Source organism: Lepisosteus platostomus, chromosome 1 (assembly GCF_059453375.1).
Source record: "Lepisosteus platostomus isolate fLepPlt1 chromosome 1, fLepPlt1.hap1, whole genome shotgun sequence".
In the NCBI taxonomy this organism is placed as follows: Eukaryota; Metazoa; Chordata; class Actinopteri; order Semionotiformes; family Lepisosteidae; genus Lepisosteus; species Lepisosteus platostomus.
Window position 1 is genome coordinate 59,345,651 of NC_142611.1, and position 19,733 is coordinate 59,365,383.

Below are 19,733 nucleotides of genomic sequence, written 5' to 3' on the forward strand. Positions count from 1 at the left end.
GATCAATGGGTCAAAGCAGTGCAGTGCAGTGCACGTTTTGTCTTTTGCATGTCTGGGGAGTTAAGTCTGACCCTAATCATGTAATGTCTGGGTTGCCAGCAGGGGTAAAATGTGCATCCTTACCCTGGTAGTCGGTATGTATTACTGGGGGCGTTAGGACTGTGACGTGTTCTGTTTTACTATTTTAAGTTTCCTTTAACTCAGTTACTCAGCAGCTTTTTAGTTTAAAGTTTTAACAGTTATCGGCTGTTATATCCCTAAGCATCCATGCATGTACTTGTAAACTCTACAGTGTGTAACCAATTAATATCAGAACACCTCTGCAAGTACAGTACTAACAGGCGTCACTGTATATTTACATAAGACACACATTTCCCGCTTTCGGTGAAATCCGCCTTCCTGATTGGCCGGCATAAAGCTCACGAGGCTGAAAACGCTAATTTTGTTTTCAGGTCTTTGAAAACGCGTAAGGAGGGGGGTGCGGCTCTGAACACGCGGTGATTACAGTAGGGTAAGCTAATGACTTTGTAGTTTCGTGAAGACACCAGTCACATCCACAATAATAGTAAAAATCATCTGTTAGTAGAAATCAGTTAAAACAACAACAATTAAGCAACGCTGCCGATTGTCAGCTTTCCGAGACTTAATACAGCGTCTTGTCTTGGGTGAAGGAGCACTTGGGTGACTGACCCACCTTGTCCTGAAGCGCACGGGCGCGCCTGAGGCGGTGGGCCTGGAGACTTAAAGCAATAAAAACTGAACCTGCGGGGATACCTGACAGTCCACAAAGAACCGGGACTGTTGGGTTAGCTGTGGATAACTTGAACTTGAAAGCTGTTATACTGAAGTCAGTAAATTAAATTGGTTTTAAAAACGTAGCCGCGTGTTCACACATATTCTGCGTAACAGTGATTAAAAGGGTGACCCATGCGTTATCAGTAATTTAAGGAGACAAAAATGCAAAAATGGATTCACGTCTCTTTATTGCATTATATAAATTACGCTTAATCCCACACTACGCGAGAGGGAGGTTACACTTTTTATTTTTGTGTTCGCAGTATGAATAGTATTTACAACATCTGAAGGCGCAGCTGACAGTTAAGGAAAGCTGCGGGAATTATAAAATGGTGGAAATGACAGAAGAGTGGTGTGTTAAGCAGTTTATCGCAGAAAAAAATAAAGTAATCTGAAAAAATCGGATGACGCGGTTTTTAATTTTAATTTCCCGCCAAACAAGCACCGGGGCTCAAAACAGAAAACTGCCTGTTATGCTAGTTTCAAATTCATTATCTGTTCGGCGTCTGATGGGGGAGAGATGCTATATATATATAATCGACGTGAATGATCTGTATTGTATATAACGTAAGAGGGAAAATGTTTAAAACTTTACAGCAATTACCGAAGATACAGTACCCAGTTAGAGAATTGGACTCAACAGTAATGACCAATTTACCAAGAATCAACGCGTACAAAACATCCCTTACCCACCAAACCCATAAAAAAAATTCATTTAGCAATCTCCCTTTATTACAAATAAAAAAGATCTTCTATCGTTAACTGTGTTGCGATCTTGAGGAAAGAAAAAGTAATTACATCATATCCAAAATGCACGTAACCCTAATTGTGCTCTTAGTTTGCAAATTATACAGCATTAGTGAATAAAGTACTGAAAAAATATTTGTTTAAAAACTTATTTTAATACTTAAAACGTATCGGCGCTATCTTTCCTAAATCAGTTGAATACACAGCAGTAAAGATTACGGGTGCAATTCATATTCATGTGACAAAACATAATCACTTGTATTAGAAAATTTCCCCTGGTACTTGACTAAGTGTTCAATATTTGACCAATACAAAATGAGCTTTATTTTGCACCACCCCTACTGTGATCACCCCTACGACGTGTAAGAACACCAGTGTTGTGCCGATTGAAACACATGTATTTTATTTTTCCTCTGAAGCCATGGCAAGAGAAAATGGAAGTTTGCTGCATGATGGTGGCAGAATGGAAAGCCCTAATGGAGCTGCTCTGCTTGCATTGATGGAGAAGACAGGTTATAGCATGGTCCAGGAAAATGGGCAGAGGAAATTTGGGGGTCCACCACCAGGTGGGTAATTGATATATAGCATTATTTAAAGCATATATTTTTTTTCATAGTACCTGTAATAATATTTCAAGTAATTATTCATATAGGGCAGCATGCTGGTACAGTGGTTGGCATTGCTGCCTCGCAGTGCTCGGGCCTTGGGTTCAATTCTGGACCTGGGGTGCTATCTGTATGGTGATTGTACGTTCTCCTCGTGTTCGTGTGGGATTGTTCAGTGTGCTCTGGTTCCCTCCCACAGTCCAAAGACATACTGGTAGGTTAATTGGCTTTTGAGAATTGGCCTGGTGGAAGTGTGTGCATTTATGTGACCGACTGGCGTCCTGTCCAGGGTGTATCCAGCATTGCACCTGTTGCTTGCCAGGATAGGCTCTGGCTCCCCTGTTTTGGATAAAGCAGTTAGGAAATGGATGAATAATTGTTAATATTTCTGTAAAAGTCTGAAGTGTCAGGATGATTTTTGTGGAATTTGGAAGCCATTTGTATGATCAGTTCACTTGATGAACAGTTAAGGTTAGTAGTATGTTTTCTTTGGTATTTTAATTAGGTAAAAATAATAAATTAAGTATTTTTATTAGATCAACTAAATAACATTGTAGCTAGTATTGAATACTAAAATAAATCTTACAGTACATTAGATTTTTCAGTAATAGTGCAGACAGCTCCATCTTGTTTCTGCCTTCTTTCTGAAAATACTTAATGTGTTATGTATGATGTGTTTGAGATACATGACTTCTTCTTGTTGGACAAATTAACTCAAAAAACAAAACTAGAGGGGGATGGCAGTTCAACCGTTGATGAAGTGCTGCTTGCAATTCACTGTGGTATTGCGTTGTATCTCCCAAAGATCACAAATTCGCAGATTGAGCTTTACTCAGAACACCTTAATGTGAATGCATAACTTGGGGATTTGAACTTGTATAACCTAAGTTAATTTTTTGCTCTTAATGGGTTCTTGTTGTGACACCTAAATATAGTGTGTAAGAAATGCTACAGATGAAATTTGATATCTTATGCATCTTGAGACTGAATTAATAACCACATACTAGGCTTTGAAATTCTAAGTCATGACTGGGATTTTTTGTTAGACATAGAATATTTATATGAATCGCAAAAAATGAAAATCTCCTTTTCCAAAATGCAAGTCCAAACCAGACATCTCTCCTTTTCACCTTTTTGTATAATTTAGTGATCCAGTCCCTCTTTAAATCTGTTAGAATTTAACCTGATAATAGTATGATTGTGGTATTTTTTTTCTTCAGCAAACATTTGTCCTATGTAGGAAGTATTTGAGGCAAAATGTTACAGTAAGATTTCATATAATCTTTTAGATAGACTTTTAAAATGGTCACTTGTGTAGGTACCTTGGCTTCTTTGTAGTTGTATCTTCTGATCTATACATGCTTCAAGCACAGTTCTGGTGTCATTCGAAAGCACTTTGTATGCCCCAGTAGCCTTTGAGGTTTGTGACGAATAAATGAATATCAATTTTTGTATTTTAATAATGTGACTCTTAAAAAAACACCACCTTAGTTTTTTTTATTTATAATTGCAATGTTACATAGCTGGACTTCCAATAGTTTAAGAACTACGATCAATTAATTAACAAAGGCAAGATCATTCAAAGCAAATCATTATTCATCACATGACATTAATGTTTACCAGTGATTTAAAAAAAAGACACAATTAGGGACACATAGGTACTTAGAGAGTTGAAGGGAGGATCTCGGATGGTCATATCAAAATAAGCTTTATTTCTAGATGCTAAAGTAGAAATACTGTTTTTTTATTTCAGGCTGGGAAGGCCCCCCACCACCTCGCGGCTGTGAGGTTTTTGTAGGGAAGATACCACGTGATGTATATGAAGACGAACTTGTTCCCGTGTTTGAGAGAGCCGGCAGGATTTATGAGTTTAGGCTAATGATGGAGTTCAGTGGGGAAAACAGGGGCTATGCTTTCGTCATGTATACCACCAGAGAGGCTGCCCAGCGAGCCATCACCTTGTTGGACAACTTTGAGATTCGCCCAGGAAAGTTTATTGGTGTCTGTGTCAGCCTGGATAACTGCAGACTATTCATTGGTTCCATTCCAAAGGACAGGAAGAAGGAAGAGATTATGGAGGAAATGAAGAAGGTGACAGAAGGAGTTGTGGATGTCATTGTCTACCCAAATCCAAGTGACAAGAACAAGAATCGAGGGTTTGCGTTTGTGGAATATGAGTCACATAAAGCAGCTGCAATGGCCAGGAGGAAACTTATTCCAGGTACAGCATCATTTACAATACACATAAACCTATCATGATAGTATAGATCGGGGGTTGGCAACCATTTATAAGGGTTCATAACCTTTCATAAATGTGTGTGCCATTGATACTATTTTAAATTTAATAATAGCACTCCTTATATTTTGATTAATACAACTTATTAATGTTATCAAACTTAAAACACAATAATGTCTGAAATTAAAAAGTTTATATGCACATCTTACCATTTAGTGTGATACTTAACCTTGCTTTCCCTTGCTGAGGGACATCACTTTAAACATCAGTGATTTGAAATTTCTGTGTGTTTTCCTTGAAAAGTTATTGACATCTGAAACATTGTATCTCAAAATAAATAGGTGTTTAAATGATAAAGTGAGTGGTGTGAAAAAAATCACAAATTACCGTCAACAAAACACAGGACGTTTGACATCTCTACTTGCTTTCATTCAGATGGTCCTAAAGTTCCCAAATGAAAATCATGTGAATATCTAATTTGATATTCTGTGGTGTATTTCAAAATCCTCAACACCCTTCCACTGAAACAATGAAAAATCCATTTAGCTGGTATAAAAGCTGTCTGGTTTAATCAGAAAACAAAAAATCCGGGGCATGGATTTCAAACTTTACTGTGAAAACAATAGGCTAGACCTGCTAAAAGTAATGCAGGTAATAAACCAGATTAATCATTTTTTTTCTACATCAAAGAGCTTTCATTGGGCAGCGTGTCGAACATCATTTTTCAACTTAATTTCTTGTAGCTTACTGGTTCTTTTCTTGCACATGCTGCTTTTCTTGCACATATTGTTAAAACTTCCTTTGCGTGCCAGTAATGGCATGCATACTGTAGGTTGCCAACCTCTGGCGTAGAATAAATGTAGCATTTATAGTTAATGTGGTGATGTGTGATATGTCATATGTGTGATACAAAGACAAGACATACTGAAATATGACAGATGCTTAAGGTTGGAAACAAGCTATTTATTTAGTTACTGTCAGGTTAACACTGTTTTAGAAAGGTTAGTTAAACATTTAATATTATGTCGTTATACCAAGCACTCAGAACGGGACATAAATGTTTAAAAGAGTAAATAAGACTTTTCATAGATTAACTACTCCTCTACTGGTCACCCTGCACCTCTAAACTAATGCAAAAATAGTTTAAAAAACTATAAAAAACAGCACTTGTCCCTTCAGTGCTCAGTAACTGATACTTGTGAGTTCATCAAAGAGAATTACAGAGGTGAAATGGATTATAGGCTATATCTTAGGGTTTTCTGTGAGACAAAACAATGTACAGTATATAAGTTGGGGCCCTAGGTGAGGAAGGTTAGATGTTTGACCACAAACTAAAAGAGTTGGAGAAGGGAGAATGGAACAGGCTAACTAAGGAAGAGAGAGAGAGGGGGACAAAACCGCTGTGGTTACAGAGAGGCTTGGGTAAAGGTATTGAATTTTTTTTTATCTCTCTGATGTCTAGCTCCACTATTTGTATTTGCTTCTCAGAGCAGGTAACTATTTCTTTTAGAAGACGGTGATAAGGAAGATATTTAATTGTGCTAAAAAGTTTGATCAGATTAGGGTGGCTCCATATTAAATAAGGTTATTGGTTTTAATGAATTCAGTTATTTCCCTCTTCAAATTATTTTAAAGGCTTGGGAATACCAATAACAGAGACTTCTGACAACATTGGTGATTGGTTGAGGCCCTATTGTGTTCAAAAATGATTATCACAATAGTCCTCTATATGAATCATGGAATCGTTTAAGCTTGGCATGTCACACTGAAACATTTTTATATGTTTTGAAATAATGCAATGTGAAAAATGGACAGGCTGAAAGTAGTGCATCTTTCTGCAGCTAGGTGTGCAGCACATGTGCACAGCCGAAAAAAAGATGATCAGCATGTGTCAGGCTGGTCTTTGAAAGCTTCGTCATAACAGTAGAGCTGCCACTAGAGGCCATCAAAGGCCTCTGTCACTATGCTGTCAGTAGTTTCTCTGGGTGTCAGTTCATTGTCATATTATTTGTAAACTACATACTGGTCATTAATTAGTGATATGTTTGAGTAGGTAAAGGGCTTACAGTACAGGGTGATGGTGGTGCTTGGGTTTTAGGAAGCAGTCAGAGTTTGTGGCTATTTTAGCAGTAATGACAAAATAGGCTCTTGAGCCTTTTTTTGTATAAGATCTGTATAAACTTGGCAACAAAGCTGGCTCCACCTTGACATTGTGAGTTTTTACATACCAGATCCCTGGAGCCACCTTGTCTAAGGGCGAAGTCTATTGCACAGCAATTAAGCAATGAAAAATTAACTGTACACAGATGTTATCTCTATGATATGAGCTTCTAGTATAAAACTGCGCAATATGATTTTTTTAATGGTAAAATTAGATATTTGGATTTTGAAATCTTTTCTTGGTAGGTGTGTACTTTACTTGTATTCTTCATTATAATTGCAAGTTTATTCCATGTTTAATTTCACCTTAAGGAACCCTCTATCTAGGGAAGTATCTCATGAATTCAAATTATTTGCTGGCAACACGGTGCCTAAGTGGTTAGTTAGCATTGCTGCCTTGCTGTCCTATCAGGCGGAGTTTATATATTCTCCCTGTGTTCGAGTGGGTTATCACCAGGTGCTTCAGTTTCCTCCCACAGTCCAAACACATACTAGGTTAACTGGCTTCTGGGAAAAGTGGCCCTGGAGTGAGTGTGTGCATGTCTGTGTCTTAGACTGTGTGTGCACTGAAGTCCTGTTCAAGGTGTATCCTGCCTTGGGCCAGTTGCTTGCCAGGATAGGCTCCTGTTCCTAGTGATCCTGAATTGGATGAAACGATTAGAAAATGAATGGATTGACTAAAAAGTATTTGCTAAAGGTCACAATAGTTCAAAATAAGATACAGAATACAATGCTTAGATAGGGAAAAAAATTAAATATTGTGCTTTATTTACTGAATCTTGAGGATTATAGAAATGGGAAAGGTTTGGAATAGTGGCAGAGAGGGTAGAAGACTTCAGATGTTTTTTTATATTCTAGTGTTGAAGATTTCTTGATTTTCACATCATAAAATATCTGGGATGAAATATGATATTAACGGTGCCCTCTGGATTATTTATTTTCATAATGAAAGGGGATTAAAAAATATCATATAGTACACAAATTTACAGATTGGATCATGTGTCTTACTTATAAAATCAAAAATGTTTTAATGGAATCATAATTACATTGCACAGAGTAAGGTTTATTTGTTATAAACTGAATTCCAGAAAAGATGAGGGTTATATTTATTCACCTCTCGGTATTCCTATCAAAAAACAAATATACAGTAATAATCTGCTCTGTTCTGCTCTTTGAAAGTATAATAGAACCCTCAGGAACTATACAGAGGCTTCAGAAGGTTTTCTGTTTCCCAGCGCAATAAAATGAAGTCACATTGCTATTGGTATATTAGCAATATATGGCAGCCCTACCAGAAAGAGGTATTGCAAAAGTACATATTCTCTGTGAGACAGGAGGTTTGTGTGGCAACCATGAACCCAAAGGCAACAGTTGGAGATCTCTAACACAAACTGACGTCTTCAAGGTAAAAGTGTCAAATTACTGTTCAGCATCATGTGCTTTCTTTAAACCTAGCTACATATGTGGCATTCATAGCTAGGTTTAAAGGAAGGTACCTTTTCTGTGGGTAGACCACCATAAACATAGTCCATATTAAAGCATACTTCTTTCGTCTCCTAAACTCCCTTCTCAGTCCTCCTGAAGTCCCTCTTGTGTCCTACAAACCTCCATGTGGTTTGCTCCCTACTCTGAAAGTCCCTCCTCTGTCCTATGAAAGAGGAGATAATGATAGAGAAGTATTCCATCCAATGACAATGTAGACTAGGTGGAGGCTTTTGTGATTCACTTTTTTACTTTTTCAGAGCAGGGAGTAGAGCACCTGGAGGACCGGACACCCTATTCCGTCTGCCAAAAGGCTCAAGTTATGCCAGAAATGGACATTCCAACATGGCAATTATGCAAAGCAGCCATCGGAATTGCCAAGTGGTTAAATGCAAACAAAATAAATGTTTTTCATTGGCCATCTCAGTCTTCAGATTCCAATCCAAATGACCAGTTGTGGTTTAAACTCAAGAAGGTGGCTTAGAAAAAGAAATGAAACTTAAGTACCCTGAAAATTCTGCCTTGAGGAACGGGTAAAAAAAACAAACCCAGAAGTGTCACACAGCATAGGAGGCATCTCTTTAATGTATATCCATCACAGAGTTGCAAAATACTAACAACGGGGGTGTAAATAAATGTGACCCTCATATTTTCTGGTCTAAAGTATGACATATATTATCAAGAAAACAGCTTTTCTCTGAAATATATTCCCCAGAAAGGTGAGAGGAATGACCTGCCACCTTCAATCACCTGACTGATTGGTCCAACAAGTTTTGGAAAAGTAGTATGTTGGATTTTGGGAGATACCTGGTTTTGGAGTTGGTAATAAGCTTAGCTGGCCAGCTATTATTAGAGAGGGATTTCGAAGATGTCTAGTTACAATCTCAAAGATCTTAGATGATGTGTTTATATTGTGTGGGCTTTTTGTTTCCTCACAGTGGAAACAAATTGCACTGTTACTATTTTCCTTACTAATGCCTTTTGTGTGTTTGTCCACTGTTTTGTCCACTTGTCCACTTTTTGATCCTGTTACAGCACCACACTTTGGGGTGTGCTTCAAGGGGTATGAATATATCTGGAATGTACATTACGTTTTGCAAACGTAAAAAAAAGAATTGGGATTTGGAATAGGGAGAATTAACCCCAACTGTGATCAACAGTGTATTATTTGTGGTTAATATTGTTTTGTCATAGATAATATTTGTAAATTAATATATGATGTATCCTGTAAAAAACTGTTTTTGGGTTAAATTCAATTTTTTTCTTAAGCTTAGATTTCCTGGAATACAGTGGATCTCTTTTTAATTCCAGTCTGTCAGTAGATTTTTATATTATTTAGCAGATGTTCGGGAAGAAGTCAAATTCTTATTAACAGTTTTGCTTTCCTATAAATACTCGCAGGGTGCCCACAGCTCTAGGCAAACCTTTTCTAAAACATGGCATTACGGTCTTGTCAAAGACAGACACCTCTCACTTGCGTTTGGTATTGCTAAGACCTTTGTCGCATTCACCAAGTCTGGAAACACTTTCTCAGCTCTTCTCAAACAGCAGTTCTTCAACCTCAAATTCTCCAAGGAAAATGGCTAGCTCTACACCTCCCATGCATCCTACTGTTTTCTTTCTGTTACCCTAATGACGACAACCTTCCTTGAAACTCCAATCAACTGTAGCCACTTTGTCTCCCTCCTCGCCTCCCCTTTCCCCAGTCCTCCTTTTCGCGGTCCCTATAGGAGCCCTACTGGTTGCTGACACTCATTCCACCCTGAGGGCGTGAGTGTACAATGTCAATCTCGACTGGGTCTGGGCCTCTATGTTCACAGCTCTCTCTCTCCCTGGTGTCCGAAAGCTTTGAATGCTTGAAATGATGTAATTTGAGTAAATAAAGGAGTATGATAATGAAGCTTTAATAAAATAAAATAATAAAGGCACTTGTGTTAAAATAATAAATGGTGCTTACATGGATTCATTTGAGGTGAAAATTTTTAGCCTGTAATCATGATGGAGTTTAGCTGTAGGCATGTTTTTTTCTGTTAGTTTGCTTTACTTAATATATAGAATGAGGTTTCTTTTAAAGGTCTTGCCTTTCCAGTGCAGTGCAATTGAATTTGACATTCAGTCTAGTAAAAAAAGTCTGTTTATTGTCAGTAACTATAACCTTTCTTTGAGGACTTTATTACATTAAAGCTTTATTACTGAATTTACATTATTACTGAAAAGAAGAATAAGTCGAGTAATTATTACATTTTTATATGTATACAGTATACACCAATTTAGAAATTTCTTAACTATCAGAATTCTATTCAGTCTTACATGGGGACACAAGGTACAAAAATAACTGTTTCTGTGTGTGTTGTCATGAGGCTTAGTTAGGGTTCACAGATTGTTTTTTGGAATTCTTTCAGGCACATTTCAGCTTTGGGGAAATACTATCCAGGTAGACTGGGCAGAACCAGAAAAGGATGTTGATGAAGAGACTATGCAGCGGGTGAAAGTGCTTTATGTACGAAACCTGATGATATCCACGACTGAGGAGACCATAAAAAATGAATTTAGCAAATTCAAATCTGGTGCAGTGGAGCGAGTGAAGAAGCTCACAGATTATGCATTTGTGCACTTCTACAGTCGTGAGGACGCTGTAGCTGCCATGCATATAATGAATGGGAAGAACATCGATGGAGCAAACATTGAAGTGACTTTGGCCAAACCAGTTAATAAAGAGAATAGTCGAAGGCACAGTCTCAAAGGTCAGGGCCCCATATATGCTGAGGGTTTCCTACTACAAAATAAAGATGATGGGAACATCACTTCCCCCTCCAGACCACTGAGCTTGCCTGCTAGGTTAAATAGCCAGCAGAGCCCCTCCTTCACTGGGACAGAGAGATGCATGTATCCCCTTTACCCAGGATCTAATCTTACAGAGATAAGCAGCTTCTCCTTAAAGCCAAACCATTTCATCTCTGCAGTGACACGTCTGGATTACTTCTGTAACAAGAACAATTGGGCTCTACCAGAATATTATTTGTACTCCACAACAGGTCAGGATGGAAAACTTCTGTTGATCTATAAAGTGGTCATCTCTACAACTCACAGGAGTTTCATGCCAGACAAGCTTTGTACCATCCTGGAAGATGCCAAAGAACTGGCTGCACAGAATGCGCTGTGGAATTTAGGTTAGTATTACATGCCATTAGATTGCCTGTGTCATGAGATCACTCTTGATTTTCTTTAAATCCTCTTAAAATAAAACAGTGTGTATAGAAACAGACACTTAAATATTGTCTTCTTAAAATGATAAAGTTCACAGTATTTAGGTAATAAAGGCATTTTCTGCTTGATATGTGATGGTCCCTTGGTTTTAAACTGACACTTTTCTGAAGACAGCTGTGAAGTCAGAACTGTATATTTCTAAAATTATGTTTCCAAGTCAGTGAAGCAAAAAGTCAGATGTCATAAATCATTGAAAAAGATGTATTGGATTATAGGCTATTTCTCAAAATAAGTGGTCTTATTTAGGGAATGAAAAACTTTAAAACTCCTGTGTGTTTTGAGAGCCAGACACGTGATATTTTACAATAAATCTTCTGGTAGAAACCTTTTTTGCAATATGTGTGTCAGGAGACCTCTCAACATTTGAAGACAAGTGACAGAACCTTTATATTAAGATGTATTATTTTTGCTTTATTGAACAAATGTTAATGTTTCATTTTTTATTCATGTTTTATTTTTGCTTTATTGAACAATGTTAGTGATCAAGCACTTGAAAGAAGGGAAACAGCAGGAGGACATGTAAAATCCAAAGTGATTACAAAGAAAACCTTTGGGGCAGTTTGTAATGAGGACAGTCTCTTGCAAAAAGAAACTGCCTCAGTGAAAATATACGCAGACTGATGCATTAACTATAATGTGAAGATTAACTACCGATTACACACACAGAGCATTACACTGTTTATGTCTTTCAAAATATTTTTTGCACCTCAAATGGTTTAATGTTGAATGTTGAAAATGGTTTAAAAGCAAGTTTTTGCTTGATCAATTTGGGTTGATTATGTAGTGTATATTCTAAATAAAAACTGTTTAAAAGTTTCAGGATTGCAAGTAGATGACAACAAAATGTGAAAACGTGGCAGGAGTAGTGAATACTTTTGCAAGGCACTTTTGCAGTTTTGTGTTTTAACTTCACAGACTGCAATACAGGTATAGAAATGCTAAAGGAGACCTGACTATTTATGCAGTTTTCTTCTTTTGTTGCCTTTTTTCTAGATTCCACATGTCATGGTCTGGCATGTCCTAGCCTGTCTCCTCCAGTTGCAACCTCAGGCAGTGGTCTGCTTTCTTATGTATGCAGGACCTTCCCTTGCCCAAGCTACCCAGTCTCTCCACCCTTCCCTCTACTCAATGACAGCCATGGTGGACAAAGAGTTTATCTCTCTAATCAGTCTCCGTTCTTTTAAACAACATTCAGCAGCAGTGGCTGCAATGTAGGCGTTACGTGTTACTATCTTATTGTCACATCCTAGCATATCGTTTAAAACATTTAAGTAACTCCCATGCCTAAAGACTTTTAATAACTGATACTAACACTTAGCAGTAGTGAGGTACTAGTAAATTTAGCACAATACATTGTGTATAAAATAAGTCTAAGACACTTTCATTAAGTGTATAATGATTTGTTTTAAAATCAGCTGTATTTTGTTATATCTGTAAGGGGCATTGACTTGTTCAGTGTTCATGTAATCCGTATATGATTATCAAGCTTAACCCTAAATTTTCCCTTGTTAATCCCTTTAGCATTACTTAAGATGCTTACACTAATTGATTATATATATATATTACATGGTCTCTCAATTCATGTTTGATTAATTTGCAATATAAATCCTATGGCGAAGTTTCCAGCTGATATTTTTCAATGATACAAATACATAAAACTTCATCTGAATACCTTGGAAGTCTTAAGATGCCAAAAACTGTTATTCATCTCTACAGTTGTTTGTATTATTTAACTTCAAACTGGAATAGAAGGTTAAATGGGAGACAAATTATGCCCACACTAAGAAAATAATAGCACATTTTTGTAATACCATTTTCATAACTGAATGATTCTGAACAGTTTTATTTAATTTATCTGACTACTAAATTGAAGGTCAGCGCTATTAGTGTTACGTTCATTTGGCACATACAGTACACTGTTCAAAATAATTTTATCGGTAATCTTGAAGAAGTTTGTTTATGAGACATTACAGCAACAATAACCTATAGTTTCGAGTGGATTGGAAGTTGAAGGATATGTAATATGACCTTTTTTTCACCAGAGAAATAGTCTGAGCTTCAGCAACTGATGATATAGTTCACCAACCTTCAAGTGTTTAGTACATTAGTATTCTTTTGTGTTTGCAAATTTGCTTTGGAATTTCATAATCTTTTTAATGATTCTAGTTCTTACATCTGTCATAAACTACATTTCTAAATGCTAACAAAATATAAAGATGTAAGATATTTTTGTTCTTGAAGTTGCAGTACATAGTTAAAACTATTTTGTAAACTTTTGTTTAGAACAGGTGTTCTGCATTTGTTATTCTAATGTTGTTTATTTGCAGTGTTAAGAGTCAACTCTAACAGCATACACCATTGTTTTACAAGAAAATTCATTCCATTATAGTTTTAAAGTTTATTAAACTTTTTACCATTGTGGTGGTTTCAAACTATAGTTTATCTGATGGTAAAGTAGTATGATAAATGCTTGTTTTTGTAATTGGAGTGCTATTTGGGGATTTTAAAAGATATAAGTGAATAACAAATACAGATAATCAAGAAAAATTAGACCTTATAGTTAGCTTATAGCTTAACTAGTGAACACAGCATTGAACTGTACTGTACCTCTAATACTTGCAATTTTAGTTTCAGTTTTAAATTTGTATAGTTCTTGTTCTGTGCTATTACTGTTCTTGTGTTACACATTTCAGTAGTTTTTTTTGTCTGCTAAAAGACACAAAATGTGAAAAAGGTCATTTAATGTAATTTAAATCTTTATTGTGTCACATTCATTTGTTTATATTTTTGGGCTGTGGTGCATTTAATGTTCTGTAAGGATGTTTATCAATGTCCTTAAGTGTTAGAATCATGTTTAATAAAAAAGTTTTTAAAAATTCAGTGCATAATCCGTTTATGTGTGTCAAGTATTATGACAGATTTAGACGTTTTCTTTCGTTAAATGTGTATTTGAATGTTTGCTCTTCTTTAATGTGAAGTTAAGCTATTAATATTTTGTAATTTCACTTTTATAAAGAGTCTACATACAGTACTATACATAAATGTTTCCATTAACAAACCAATGGTTTCTTGAAAAAAATTATCACAGTGTGACAGTTTTTTTTTATCGAAGATGAGCATCTATTGTTTTGCGGTAATAGAATGAACTAGTCAAAGCTTTGCCCTGGCACTGAACATGGAGAGAACCCAGTGTCCTTAACATGTCCTAGAATAATCCCTATAAAAACATCTCAGAGAGCCATTTTTCAGGATTCCTTATCAACACAGACTCCACAGACTAGTGCTAAGTATACACCTTATAAGATGGTAGTGGAGAAGTAGGAAAAAAATAACAGTTACAGTATATTATCTGCCTGATTTGTATTGGGATCGGTATATCTCAGGAGTGTGTTTTGCCACATAAATAAGCTTAGTCCTTACACAACTTTCTCATCAAGGGCTCATCTAAAATCAGTCCAGTCTCAGTTGCATTTATATGTAGGCAGACCATATAACTCTGTTTTAGAACTGCCTTTATAATGAAAGATATTAATCTGTAAATTCACCATTATGCCTTAGCTGAAAATATTGTCAATACCAATGGACCATAAATATACTGTATAGAACAGATTTGCTGTTCTCACAGTTCCTGCCTATTATCAGACCATCTGAACAGCAGTACATCATTACGAATTTGTTTGAAAGGGTAATTCAAGATTAGATTTTAGAGTGAACGGTGATAAGTATTACCTGTTTATTGTACAAGAGCACTTATTTACATCTTAGAATAGGAGTAATACTGAATTTACAAATATTCTGTGCAGTTTGAAAATGCTGTGGTATCTCAAATTGTCTGTGAGAACAATCAAAAGGTCACCTTATTTATGCAGGATTTGAATAGGTTTGGGAGCCTTTTGTGTTGAATGTTTCTTTCAGATATGGCTGGTGTGCTGTACGTAGCCATTGAGCCCTTTTGTACTCGTCAGTGATAACCCCAAAGTTTTTATCTGTTCATGGATGTGACTGCAGCCAAAAAAATCTGAGGATTGGAGTACGCTGAGAAAACCTTAAATTGCACTTGGTAGCATTCATTTTTTTTTGTACAGTGCCATTCACAACAAAATAATATAATAATAATAATAATAATAATAATTCTATTAGGTCTTCCAGTTATTTATGTAAATGATACAATCAGGGTTGTACAAAAATGAATCAAAAGTAATATATCACAGTACAACCAACAGGTACAAAGGTGAGTAAAGCACATAAAAAATAAATTCATTAATTTACAAAAATTTCCTACAGAAAGAGGTACAGCAAGATTACTTTTTGCTAGTGCAAACACTGACTGCATGGTCTTCTGCTTTCTCTTACAGTACCTCTACTACATGAATTTGGTATTTTCTTGTTTTATTCTATTTACAGAATAAGAATATAAAGTCTTATCAATAACAATGGTACTGTATGTATTTGAAAATCTGATATTTGTCTAGGATGTAACCATATTAGAAATATGGAAAGCTTAGAGAAGAAAAAACAACATAGTGCTCAATTCCAATAATTTATTTGTTCCCCACTACTGACTTACTGCATGCTTCTGTGAATTTCATGCTTTTTAACCAGATATCAAGACTTCCTAAAAAACGTGTTTCTAGAGGGAATAACACAGATTACCAAGAGCTTTTTCCAGCAAAGGTTCTTGTGATTCTAAGCCATATCTAAACCTGTTTATTTATTAAGACTCAAGAGATATAGGCAGAGGGATTTTATGTGAAGCTTAGCACTTAAGAAGGCTTGAATTCATTATTCGTAAGATTTTTTCAGTGTAGTCAGGGAACCATATCTAAGAGAAAACGGTATGTTGCTATTCTCATATTTTCGAGAAAAGAAAATCCTACCACACAGAATAAATTAACCTTGTGGATAAACAAATATTAGGTTGTTGATTTGCATGGAAGTGCAATTATTTATTAATAGTTTGACTTTGACTTTTAAAAATCCTCTGTAAAATCTAAAATACGAAGGCAGTCACTATTTTGGAATAATAGAATCATTATGGACAGACTGATTCAAAACAAAAGGTTATACAAACAAACAAAAGATGAAACAAAGGTTAAATTACCTACCTAGAACTATTACATTCTACATTCTGTAGTGAAATCCCTGTTATAGAAAGTATTTTTCCAACGAGCTTGTTAAAAAAGGTGATCAGACAATTTATTCATTATGAATGTTGACTTTTCTTGAAAATTGTTGTACAAAAGACTGAAAAGATTAGCCATTTTTCCTTTTTAAAGTAATGAACTGGTTTGCACCAGACCTTCAGTATATTGACTCTTTGTTAGTGTCAGGTGTTAAGAGTTTTTTAGCCATATGTACAGTACATATACATTTATACATTGGGATTCTTATTCACACCATTCTCTCAGGACATGTTCAACACCACACAATGGATGCCAGTCCATCACGGGGCACACACGGACACAAATATGCACACACCAGTTTTTCCAGAAGCCCGTTTAAACCACCAGGATGTCTTTAGACTGTGGAAAGAAACCCGATCACCCAGAGGAATCCCATGTGCATGGAGAATATAAAAACTCTTTGCAGATAGTGCCCCAGGTGCAGAATTGAACCCAGGACCCCAGCACTGCAAAGCAGCAATGATAACCAGTCTGTCACTATGTCACCCCACTTTGAAGTTGTCAGTCAATAAAGAGTTCAGGTGGGTAGCTGCGTCAGCATTCGTAGGCTGCAAAGGAACAAGTAATGTTTATTCCATGCTGAAATGTGACTCCACAGCCAAATGTTGTGTGTTCTTTCTTTTTTCAGCATGGAATAAACCTATTGTTCCTTTGCTGTCATTAAAAGAGCTATTCGAGTTCATAAATTATGTTAGTGGTAACCTCAGAGAAATCATAACAGTCCAAATTTACATTTAAACTCATTTATTACTTGGGGATCCCACATTCTTAACAAAACAGTTTGTTAGCTTTACACTGAAACGGATCAGACTAATAAATATGGATAACACAAACATCGTTAGTTCAACTAATGCAAAACAAGTTGACATGCCCCTGGTATCCAGAAGTGTTCTTTTTTCACACAAGCTCAATACATTTAAATGCTTACAGGATACATTTAGAACCATGCTGAGTGTACACAGATCAGTTTGATGAAGTCCTTAGAAGAAAGCAGCCTGGAAACAATATGGGCAAACTAGTCTCTTGTGTTTGTAATTTTTCTTGCATTCTTATGTTACGTGCTGTTGTGTTTGAAAAATACATTTTAAAATACTGTTATATGTAATGGATTGCTCAAGGAAATACTGTAAGCTGATGTCATTCAAAGTGTACTCAGTGAGAAAAAAAGGAACTGCCTGCATTGAAACAAATTTCAGAAATAAACATTTGAAATCTGATGTTCAATAAGGTGATGGTTGAAGTCTAAGTGGTATATACTGTAGCAGCTTACTATTATATTTATAGCCTTTTCTAAGCTAGTTATGTAATAGTTCTTGGTAAATGTATGTTGTAGTTAATTCCTTGACCTTTTAAATCAGAAATAAAATACAGGTGCCTATGAGGATACTTTGGAAACAGGTAATAATTGTATTTTGGTAACTTGCTACCAGGTTGCCACTTTAAGTACTATTGATGGACCAGTAGGTGGTGTTCTTCCCCCTGGAACAAAATTTCCAATACAAGGCAGTATAACTGATGGAAAAAAGAAACAACAGTTTCTGAAATAAGAATACTATCGTTATAGCTTATGTACTTTCACTAAGTTGTCAGTTTGTTTTAAGCCCTCTGACCAGCAATACAGCTTGTGCAGTAAGGGACTGCAACTTTTCAATCACACAAAAGCTTGTTAGGTGCACTTTTACCCAACGAGGTCTAGGTGGAACAATGCCTGATCAGGTCACCTTTAAAAAGGCCTTAATTCAAAGCTGAGGTCACAGCAAGAAAAAGGCCACAGTTTTCTGTGCATTCCATAATACCTCGAATGTTACCAGAAGCAAGGGAGAGGGCCATTGGCATGCTGCAGGCAGGCATGTCATATGCCAGTGTTATTTATAAGTTATTCAAAACAAAATTATATTAGAGATGATTGCATGCATTTTTCACATGCACTGTCCCGGGGTGTTTAATTACCAAAGAGTACACTATACTTTGAAATGGAATCAGATACAATGTCACCGGCCCAGGATGTGTATCCTGGTGAGAGTCTGTTATGGGGTTTCTTTAATTTCTGGGACTAACCTGTGAAACCAACCACAGAAGTATAACCATGCAGGATAACAACTACTAGTGCCTATTTCATGTTATCTGCATGATGTTGAGAGAAAAGTAGGAGGTTTGGTAGAACCTGAAGTATTTCAGGGATTTTAAGAAAATTAAGATCTGCTCACCAGATTAAATTACAGAAAAAGTGTTTCTCACTGTTTGGAAGCATTTTACAATTAGCTATTTTTTCACAATGAATTATTGTGAAGATTCTTTATTCTAAATATCAACAATGAATTTCAGAAGGCTGTAATCATTATTAAATTAAGATCCAATAAGAAGAGGTACTGAAAATTTTGGAAGAACTGCTTCCAAAACATTAAAAAGATTTTCAAATTAGTACTAAAAAGCTTAATAAATCAAACTATCCAAACTTTGACTTAAAAGTGAGATTTGTGTGAAATAAAATAAAACATTGTTATTGCAGGGATAGGGCGTGAAGCATTTTAAGCATCGTGGTCGTAAACTGGAATTCAAAGTAGTACATTAGGGTTGCCATGGTGAGAAAATGGAAAATAAAATGGTAAATTTCCCCTTTATTATAGAGATAAGCCCTTTGCTAATGCACTGTGGGATGAGTCATTTTAATAATTTCTTTTTAGCTTCTACATTATGAATTCTAACCTGTCAGTGCAGTTCTTCAGGATCCCTTTAAAAGCTTCAATATGAGGTAGTTCGACACATTTCAAGGGATATTTCATACTGGTACTTGACTTAGCTTGGATTAGCTCCAACATCACAATCTATCTGCAGACACTAGACATACAGTTAATGGAAAATATGATTGGTGGTACAGGTGAATAAAAATAAATATTTCTGGAAATTCTAAATGTTCTGCTTTTGTTTTGTACTTTTTCCAGGGATCAATTATCGTATTTCTAAATAAAGGTCTTAAGAGACATGAAAAAAAGTTTTAAAGTTGAGAGCAACCATTAACACATTCATTTTTGCCATCTTGGAAGCAAAATGTAAATTTAATTAATCTTGGACCTTTTTTGTTTGATGAAAGTAGAACACTTTATAGAAGGTGGATGCTGTTCAAGCACAAAGTGGCAGTAAAATTCATGTCACCCTGAGCAACAGAAACTTATAATCCAAAATAATAAAAACAGTGTTAATATTGAGATATTTAATACATCTAACAGTTTTTAATTTTCTGGGTAATTTGGACATTTA

At 35.9% G+C, this 19,733-nt stretch overlaps 1 protein-coding gene across 2 annotated transcripts; it reads left to right on the top strand.

The window, feature by feature from the left end:
- Positions 1-455: 455 nt before the first annotated feature.
- rbm46 (RNA binding motif protein 46) lies at positions 456-14,168 on the top strand. 2 transcript variants are annotated; one of them, XM_088633236.1, is made up of 5 exons: positions 456-511; positions 1,962-2,108; positions 3,901-4,368; positions 10,428-11,195; positions 12,286-14,168. In XM_088633236.1, exons 2-5 carry the CDS (start codon positions 1,964-1,966, stop codon positions 12,474-12,476), a joined length of 1,572 nt encoding a protein of 523 aa, XP_088489362.1. In that variant the 5' UTR covers positions 456-511; positions 1,962-1,963; the 3' UTR covers positions 12,477-14,168. The 2 variants fall into 2 exon arrangements, with proteins under 2 accessions (XP_088489362.1, XP_088489364.1); XM_088633238.1 differs by lacking the exon at positions 456-511 and adding an exon at positions 523-847.
- The last annotated feature ends 5,565 nt before the right edge of the window (positions 14,169-19,733 follow it).